This window comes from Oncorhynchus keta, unplaced genomic scaffold (genome assembly GCF_023373465.1).
Source record: "Oncorhynchus keta strain PuntledgeMale-10-30-2019 unplaced genomic scaffold, Oket_V2 Un_scaffold_3656_pilon_pilon, whole genome shotgun sequence".
Taxonomy (NCBI): domain Eukaryota; kingdom Metazoa; phylum Chordata; class Actinopteri; order Salmoniformes; family Salmonidae; genus Oncorhynchus; species Oncorhynchus keta.
In genome coordinates, this window is record NW_026290922.1 from 47,240 (window position 1) to 57,500 (window position 10,261).

General features: G+C 48.9%; 1 protein-coding gene across 1 annotated transcript in view; it reads right to left on the reverse strand.

Annotated features, from left to right (window-relative positions):
- Positions 1 to 8,363: 8,363 nt before the first annotated feature.
- Positions 8,364 to 10,261, reverse strand: part of LOC127928732 (V-set and immunoglobulin domain-containing protein 10-like 2) — a 3,361-nt gene continuing 1,463 nt past the window's right edge. The window contains exon 2 of the mRNA XM_052516029.1: positions 8,364 to 8,510. Within this exon, the coding sequence (XP_052371989.1) occupies positions 8,364 to 8,510 (147 nt within the window). The remainder of the gene's footprint in view (positions 8,511 to 10,261) is intronic.

A 10,261-nucleotide genomic window follows, 5' to 3' on the forward strand; every position in this document is an offset into this window, starting at 1 on the left:
CTCATCCCCCTCATCACATCATCACCCTCATCACCCTCATCACATCATGACCCTCATCACCCTCATCACATCATGACCCTCATCACATCATGACCCTCATCACATCATCACCCTCATCACATCATGACCCTCATCACATCATCACCCTCATCACATCATCACACTCATCACATCATGACCCTCATCACATCATGACCCTCATCACATCATCACCCTCATCACGTCATCACCCTCATCACGTCATCACCCTCATCACATCACCATCCTCATCACGTCATCACCCTCATCACATCATCACCCTCATCACATCATCACCCTCATCACATCACCACCCTCTTCAAATCATCACCCTCATCACATCATCACCCTCATCACATCACCACCCTCATCACATCACCACCCTCATCACGTCATCACCCTCATCACGTCATCATCCTCATCACATCATCACCCTCATCACGTCATCACCCTCATCACGTCATCACCCTCATCACATCACCACCCTCATCACATCACCACCCTCATCACATCATCACCCTCATCACATCATCACCCTCGTCACATCATCACCCTCATCACATCACCACCCTCATCACATCACCACCCTCATCACATCATCACTCTCATCAATAAGATTCTTGCTACGTAAGCCTAACTTTCTGAACATTCGAGACGTGTAGTCCGCTTGTCATTCAATTTCCTTGCATTAGCGTAGCCTTTTCTGTAGCCTGTCAACTATGTGTCTGTCTATCCCTGTTCTCTCCTCTCTGCACAGACCATACAAACGCTCCCACCGCGTGGCCGCGACCCACCCTAACCTGGTGGTCCCAGCGCGTACGACCCACGTGGAGTTCCAGGTCTCTGGTAGCCTCTGGAACTGCCAATCTGCGGCCAACAAGGCAGAGTTCATCTCAGCCTATGCCTCCCTCCAGTCCCTTGACTTCTTGGCACTGACGGAAACATGGATCACCACAGATAACACTGCTACTCCTACTGCTCTCTCCTCGTCCGCCCACGTGTTCTCGCACACCCCGAGAGCTTCTGGTCAGCGGGGTGGTGGCACCAGGATCCTCATCTCTCCCAAGTGGTCTTTCTCTCTTTCTCCCCTTACCCATCTGTCTATTGCCTCCTTTGAATTCCATGCTGTCACAGTTACCAGCCCTTTCAAGCTTAACATCCTTATCATTTATCGCCCTCCAGGTTCCCTCGGAGAGTTCATCAATGAGCTTGATGCCTTGATAAGCTCCTTTCCTGAGGACGGCTCACCTCTCACAGTTCTGGGCGACTTTAACCTCCCCCGTCTACCTTTGACTCATTCCTCTCTGCCTCCTTCTTTCCACTCCTCTCCTCTTTTGACCTCACCCTCTCACCTTCCCCCTACTCACAAGGCAGGCAATACGCTTGACCTCATCTTTACTAGATGCTGTTCTTCCACTAACCTCATTGCAACTCCCCTCCAAGTCTCCGACCACTACCTTGTATCCTTTTCCCTCTCGCTCTCATCCAACACTTCCCACACTGCCCCTACTCGGATGGTATCGCGCCGTCCCAACCTTCGCTCTCTCTCCCCGCTACTCTCTCCCTCTTCCATCCTATCTTCTCTTCCCTCTGCTCAAACTTTCTCCAACCTATCTCCTGATTCTGCCTCCTCAACCCTCCTCTCCTCCCTTACTGCATCCTTTGACTCCCTATGTCCCCTATCCTCCAGGCCGGCTCGGTCCTCCCCTCCCGCTCCGTGGCTCGACGACTCATTGCGAGCTCACAGAACAGGGCTCCGGGCAGCCGAGCGGAAATGGAGGAAAACTCGCCTCCCTGCGGACCTGGCATCCTTTCACTCCCTCCTCTCTACATTTTCCTCCTCTGTCTCTGCTGCTAAAGCCACTTTCTACCATTCTAAGTTCCAAGCATCTGCCTCTAACCCTAGGAAGCTCTTTGCCACCTTCTCCTCCCTCCTGAATCCTCCCCCCTCCCTCCTCCCTCTCTGCAGATGACTTCGTCAACCATTTTGAAAAGAAGGTCGATGACATCCGATCCTCGTTTGCTAAGTCAAACGACACCGCTGGTTCTGCTCACACTGCCCTACCCTATGCTCTGACCTCTTTCTCCCTCTCTCTCCAGATGAAATCTCGCGTCTTGTGACGGCCGGCCGCCCAACAACCTGCCCGCTTGACCCTATCCCCTCCTCTCTTCTCCAGACCATTTCCGGAGACCTTCTCCCTTACCTCACCTCGCTCATCAACTCATCCCTGACCGCTGGCTACGTCCCCTCCCGTCTTCAGAGAGCGAGAGTTGCACCCCTTCTGAAAAAACCTACACTCGATCCCTCCGATGTCAACAACTACAGACCAGTATCCCTTCTCTCTTTTCTCTCCAAAACTCTTGAGCGTGCCGTCCTTGGCCAGCTCTACCGCTATCTCTCTCAGAATGACCTTCTTGATCCAAATCAGTCAGGTTTCAAGACTAGTCATTCAACTGAGACTGCTCTTCTCTGTATCACGGAGGCGCTCCACTGCTAAAGCTAACTCTCTCTCCTCTGCTCTCATCCTTCTAGACCTATCGGCTGCCTTCGATACTGTGAACCATCAGATCCTCCTCTCCACCCTCTCCGAGTTGGGCATCTCCGGCGCGGCCCACGCTTGATTGCGTCCTACCTGACAGGTCGCTCCTACCAGGTGGCGTGGCGAGAATCTGTCTCCTCACCACGCGCTCTCACCACTGGTGTCCCCCAGGGCTCTGTTCTAGGCCCTCTCTTATTCTCGCTATACACCAAGTCACTTGGCTCTGTCATAACCTCACATGGTCTCTCCTATCATTGCTATGCAGACGACACACAATTAATCTTCTCCTTTCCCCCTTCTGATGACCAGGTGGCGAATCGCATCTCTGCATGTCTGGCAGACATATCAGTGTGGATGACGGATCACCACCTCAAGCTGAACCTCAGCAAGACGGAGCTCCTCTTCCTCCCGGGGAAGGACTGCCCGTTCCATGATCTCGCCATCACGGTTGACAACTCCATTGTGTCCTCCTCCCAGAGCGCTAAGAACCTTGGCGTGATCTGGACAACACCCTGACGTTCTCAACTAACATCAAGGCGGTGTCCCGTTCCTGTAGGTTCATGCTCTACAACATCCGCAGAGTACGACCCTGCCTCACACAGGAAGCGGCGCAGGTCCTAATCCAGGCACTTGTCATCTCCCGTCTTGATTACTGCAACTCGCTGTTGGCTGGGCTCCCTGCCTGTGCCATTAAACCCCTACAACTCATCCAGAACGCCGCAGCCCGTCTGGTGTTCAACCTTCCCAAGTTCTCTCACGTCACCCCGCTCCTCCGCTCTCTCCACTGGCTTCCAGTTGAAGCTCGCATCCGCTACAAGACCATGGTGCTCGCCTACGGAGCTGTGAGGGGAACGGCACCTCAGTACCTCCAGGCTCTGATCAGGCCCTACACCCAAACAAGGGCACTGCGTTCATCCACCTCTGGCCTGCTCGCCTCCCTACCACTGAGGAAGTACAGTTCCCGCTCAGCCCAGTCAAAACTGTTCGCTGCTCTGGCCCCCAATGGTGGAACAAACTCCCTCACGACGCCAGGACAGCGGAGTCAATCACCACCTTCCGGAGACACCTGAAACCCCACCTCTTCAAGGAATACCTAGGATAGGGTAAGTAAGGGTAGGTAATCCTTCTCCCCCAACAAGATTTAGATGCAAGTGGCTGTTCCACTGGTTGTCATAAGGTGTATGCACCAATTTGTAAGTCGCTCTGGATAAGAGCGTCTGCTAAATGACTTAAATGTAAATGTAAATGTCATCACATCATCACATCATCACATTATCACCCTTATCACCGTAGTAACCCTCATCACATCACCACCCTCATCACATCACCACCCTCATCACATCACCACCCTCATCACATCATCACCCTCATCACATCATCACCCTCATCACATCACCACCCTCATCACATCACCCTCATCACATCATCACCCTCATCACATCATCACCCTCATCACATCATCACACTCATCACATCATCACCCTCATCACATCATCACCCTCATCACATCATCACCCTCATCACATCACCACCCTCATCACATCATCACCCTCATCACATCATCACCCTCATCACATCATCACCCTCATCACGTCATCACCCTCATCACATCATCACCCTCATCACATCACCACCCTCATCACATCACCACCCTCATCACATCATCACCCTCATCACATCGTCACCCTCATCACATCATCACCCTCATCACATCATCACCCTCATCACATCACCACCCTCATCACATCATCACCCTCATCACATCATCACCCTCATCACATCATCACACTCATCACATCATCACCCTCATCACATCATCACCCTCATCACATCATCACCCTCATCACATCACCACCCTCATCACATCACCACCCTCATCACATCATCACCCTCATCACATCATCACCCTCATCACATCATCACCCTCATCACGTCATCACCCTCATCACATCATCACCCTCATCACATCACCACCCTCATCACATCACCACCCTCATCACATCATCACCCTCATCACATCGTCACCCTCATCACATCATCACCCTCATCACATCATCACCCTCATCACATCATCACCCTCATCACATCACCACCCTCATCGCATCATCACCCTCATCACATCATCACCCTCATCACATCACCACCCTCATCACATCACCACCCTCTTCAAATCATCACCCTCATCACATCACCACCCTCATCACGTCATCACCCTCATCACATCACCACACTCATCACATCACCACCCTCATCACGTCATCACCCTCATCACATCACCACACTCATCACATCACCACCCTCATCACGTCATCACCCTCATCACATCATCACCCTCATCACCCTCATCACATCATCACCCTCATCACGTCATCACCCTCATCACATCACCACCCTCATCACGTCATCACCCTCATCACATCATCACCCTCATCACCCTCATCACATCATCACACTCATCAACCTCATCACCCTCATCACATCATCACCCTCATCACATCATCACCCTCATCACCCTCATCACGTCATCACCCTCATCACCCTCATCACATCACCACCCTCATCACATCACCACACTCATCACATCACCACCCTCATCACGTCATCACCCTCATCACATCATCACCCTCATCACCCTCATCACATCACCACCCTCATCACGTCATCACCCTCATCACATCACCACCCTCATCACATCACCACCCTCATCACGTCATCACCCTCATCACATCACCACACTCATCACATCACCACCCTCATCACGTCATCACCCTCATCACATCATCACCCTCATCACCCTCATCACATCATCACCCTCATCACGTCATCACCCTCATCACATCACCACCCTCATCACGTCATCACCCTCATCACATCATCACCCTCATCACCCTCATCACATCATCACACTCATCAACCTCATCACCCTCATCACATCATCACCCTCATCACATCATCACCCTCATCACCCTCATCACGTCATCACCCTCATCACCCTCATCGCATCATCACATCATCACATTATCACCCTTATCACCGTAGTAACCCTCATCACATCACCACCCTCATCACATCATCACCCTCATCACGTCATCACCCTCATCACATCATCACCCTCAACACATCATCACCCTCATCACATCATCACCCTCATCACATCACCACCCTCATCACGTCATCACCCTCATCACATCATCACCCTCATCATCATCATCACCCTCATCACATCACCACCCTCATCACATCATCACCCTCATCACATCATCACCCTCATCACGTCATCACCCTCATCACGTCATCACCCTCATCACATCACCATCCTCATCACGTCATCACCCTCATCACATCATCACCCTCATCACATCATCACCCTCATCACATCACCACCCTCTTCAAATCATCACCCTCATCACATCATCACCCTCATCACATCACCACCCTCATCACATCACCACCCTCATCACGTCATCACCCTCATCACGTCATCATCCTCATCACATCATCACCCTCATCACGTCATCACCCTCATCACGTCATCACCCTCATCACATCACCACCCTCATCACATCACCACCCTCATCACATCATCACCCTCATCACATCATCACCCTCGTCACATCATCACCCTCATCACATCACCACCCTCATCACATCACCACCCTCATCACATCATCACCCTCATCACATCACCACCCTCATCACATCACCACCCTCATCACATCATCACCCTCATCACATCACCACCCTCATCACATCATCACCCTCATCACATCACCACCCTCATCACATCATCACCCTCATCACATCACCACCCTCATCACATCACCACCCTCATCACATCACCACCCTCATCACATCATCACCCTCATCACATCATCACCCTCATCACATCATCACCCTCATCACATCATCACCCTCATCACATCACCCTCATCATCATCACCCTCATCGCATCATCACTCTCATCACATCATCACATCATCACATTATCACCCTTATCACCGTAGTAACCCTCATCACATCATCACTCTCATCACATCATCACATCATCACCCTTATCACCATAGTAACCCTTATCACATCATCACCCTCGTCACGTCATCACCCTCATCACATCATCACCCTCATCACATCACCACCCTCATCACATCATCACCCTCATCACATCACCACCCTCATCACATCATCACCCTCATCACATCATCACCCTCATCACATCATCACCCTCGTCACATCATCACCCTCATCACATCACCACCCTCATCACATCACCACCCTCATCACATCATCACCCTCATCACATCATCACCCTCTTCACATCATCACCCTCATCACATCATCACCCTCATCACATCATCACCCTCATCACATCACCACCCTCATCACATCACCACCCTCATCACGTCATTACCCTCTTCAAATCATCGCCCTCATCACCGTAGTAACCCCAGGGGGGGTGCTTACCTCACCTTCACTGGGCATAGCAAACCTTAGTTGAACCTTTAGTTAGGTCATTGAGATCAAAGCGTATTTAAACCTTTATTGTAGTCATTGGGAACACATTTTCCTTCACAATAACGACCTGGTCAACAGAGAGGAACAATCATCGCTGGATCTCTCCTTTCTGCTTTGTCATTTCGGCTGCCATTTTGTTGTTTTCTCTGTACTCTGAGTTGAGTTATGGTGCTCAGCAGTGCCAACCATTCATGTTGTTGGTCTGTCACCTGATTGGTTAAGAAAGCATTTAGTCTTTTGAGGAACACTCATCTGTCAGTCATCTGAAAGAGAGCAGAGGTCCTTCTCAGGATTATATTCAGGAAAGGAGACAAGCAGCCGGCCGCAGAGCAATTTGCTTTCAGAATGTTCTGGATACGCCACAATAGGGCAGTCTCTCATTTCAGCCAGAGAGATAATGATGGGCAAAGACTGAAATCACGCCGTAACACACACACACACACACACACACACACACACACACACACACACACACACACACACACACACACACACACACACACACACACACACACACACACACACACACACACACACACACACACACACACACAAACAATGTTCAGTTGTATAAGATTGTATAACAGAGTAGTTCTAGAGCTAGAATATGCTCATGTCCCACTGGCTGTTATATTGGACAAGATCACGTAATAACTCAGGCCTGCGTCTATTGGACCAGAGGTTTGTCAGATGAAACCTTTGTTTAACAATCCTGACAGTCTGGGTTATGAATAACAAACATATGATGGTATGATTCATACACAGGTCATCAAATCACAGGTAGGAGTAAACACCTCACCTTGTCAACGATTAAAAACACACACAGCAGTCATTTTACTGATTAAAGTGCTGAACTTACTACAGTAACACCCTGTTCAAAGTTCAACGTCTCTCTCTCTCTCCCCCTCTCTCTCTCTGTCTCCCTCTCTCTCTCTCTGTCTCCCTCTCTCTCTCCCTCTCCTGCTCTCTCTCTCTCTCCCTCTCTCTCTCTCTGTCTCCCTCTCTCTCTCCCTCTCCTGCTCTCTCTCTCTCTCTCTCTCTCTCTCTCTCTCTCTCTCTCTCTCTCTCTCTCTCTCTCCCCTCTCTCTCTCTCTCTGTCTCCTCTCTCTCTCTCTGTCTCCCTCTCTCTCTCCCTCTCCTGCTCTCTCTCTCTCTCTCTCTCTCTCTCTCTCTCTCTCTCTCTCCTCTCTCTCTCTCTCTCTCCCTCTCCCTCTCCCTCTCCCTCTCCCTCTCCCTCTCTCTCTCCCTCTCCCTCTCCCTCTCTCTCTCCCGCTCCCTCTCCCTCTCTCCCCCTCAGTCCTCCTCCACCACCTCTAGGTGTGTGTAGTAGAAGGTGATTGTAGTTCCCCGGTCAGTGTTGTAGATGGCCTGACAGGTGTACATCCCTTGGGCCTCCTGGTGCAGCTCGTCCAACAGCAGAGAAGACATGTTGGGAACCAACTGGAACAACACACATTAGTTTATGTTACATTTACACAAAATAACTTTATTTTAAGTGTGTATATATATTTTTAAATTCTACACAAGAAATGCACATTCGGGACAATAAAGATCGATTGAATTGATTTGAGAATAGTTTGACAACTGGTATTATAGTACTTTCAAATGGTTGTATATATTCCCCCTTTCAACTGTACTACCAATGTCATGCTTTTATCACCATTTACTGTTGGGAAAAGGTAGCTAGGTTAAATTTAGGGTAGAAGAGGTTAGAGTTAGGTTAAAACAGGTTAACATTAGGTTAAAGTTAGGGTAGAAGAGGGTAGAGTTATGGTAGAAGAGGTTAAAGTTAGGGTAGAAGAGGGTAGAGTTATGGTAGAAGAGGGTAGAAGAGGTTAGAGTTAGGGTAGAAGAGGGTAGAGTTAGGGTAGAAGAGGGTAGAGTTAGGGTAGAAGAGGGTGGAAGAGGTTAGAGTTAGGGTATAAGAGGGTAGAGTTAGGGTAGAAGAGGTTAGAGTTAGGGTAGAAGAGGGTAGAGTTAGGGTAGAAGAGGTTAGAAGAGGTTAGAGTTAGGGTAGAAGAGAGTAGAAGAGGTTAAAGTTAGGGTAGAAGAGGTTAGAGTTAGGGTAGAAGAGAGTAGAAGAGGTTAAAGTTAGGGTAGAAGAGTTTAGAGTTAGGGTAGAAGAGGGTAGAGTTAGGGTAGAAGAGGTTAGAGTTAGGTTAAAACTGGTTAACATTAGGTTAAAGTTAGGGTAGAAGAGGTTAGAGTTCGGGTAGAAGAGGTTAGAGTTAGGTTAAAACTGGTTAACATTAGGTTAGAGTTAGGGTAGAAGAGGTTAGAAGAGGTTAGAGTTAGGGTAGAAGAGAGTAGAAGAGGTTAGAGTTAGGGTAGAAGAGGGTAGAGTTAGGGTAGATGAGGTTAGAGTTAGGGTAGAAGAGGTTAGAAGAGGGTAGAAGAGGTAACTAGGTTAGAGTTAGGGTAGAAGAGGTTAGAGTTAGGGTAGAAGAGGTTAGAGTTAGGGTAGAAGAGGGTAGAAGAGGTTAGAGTTAGGGTAGAAGAGGTTAGAGTTAGGGTAGAAGAGGTTAGAAGCGGTTAGAGTTAGGGTAGAAGAGGTTAGAGTTAGGGTAGAAGAGGTTAGAAGAGAAAAGAGTTATGATAACTAGGTTAGAGTTAGGATAACTCGGTTAGAGTTAGGGTAGAAGAGGTTAGAGTTAGGGTAGAAGAGGTTAGAGTTAGGGTAGAAGAGGTTAGAATTAGGGTAGAAGAGGTTAGGAGAGGTTAGAGTTAGGGTAGATGAGGTTAGAGTTAGGGTAGAAGAGGTTAGAGTTAGGGTAGAAGAGGTTAGAGTTAGGGTAGAAGAGGTTAGAGTTAGGGTAGAAGAGGTTAGAGTTAGGGTAGAAGAGGTTAGAGTTAGGGTAGAAGAGGTTAGAATTAGGGTAGAAGAGGTTAGGAGAGGTTAGAGTTAGGGTAGATGAGGTTAGAGTTAGGGTAGAAGAGGTTAGAAGAGATTAGAATTGGGGTAGATGATGTTAGAGTTAGGGTAGAAGAGGTTAGAGTTAGGGTAGAAGAGGTTAGAGTTAGGGTAGAAGAGGTTAGAGTTAGGGTAGAAGAGGTTAGAGTTAGGGTAGAAGAGGTTAGAGTTAGGGTAGAAGAGGTTAGTTTTAGGGTAGCAGACGTTAGTTTTAGGGTAGATGAGGTTAGGGTAGAAGACGTTAGATGAGGTTAGAGTTAGGGTAGAAGATGTTAGTTTT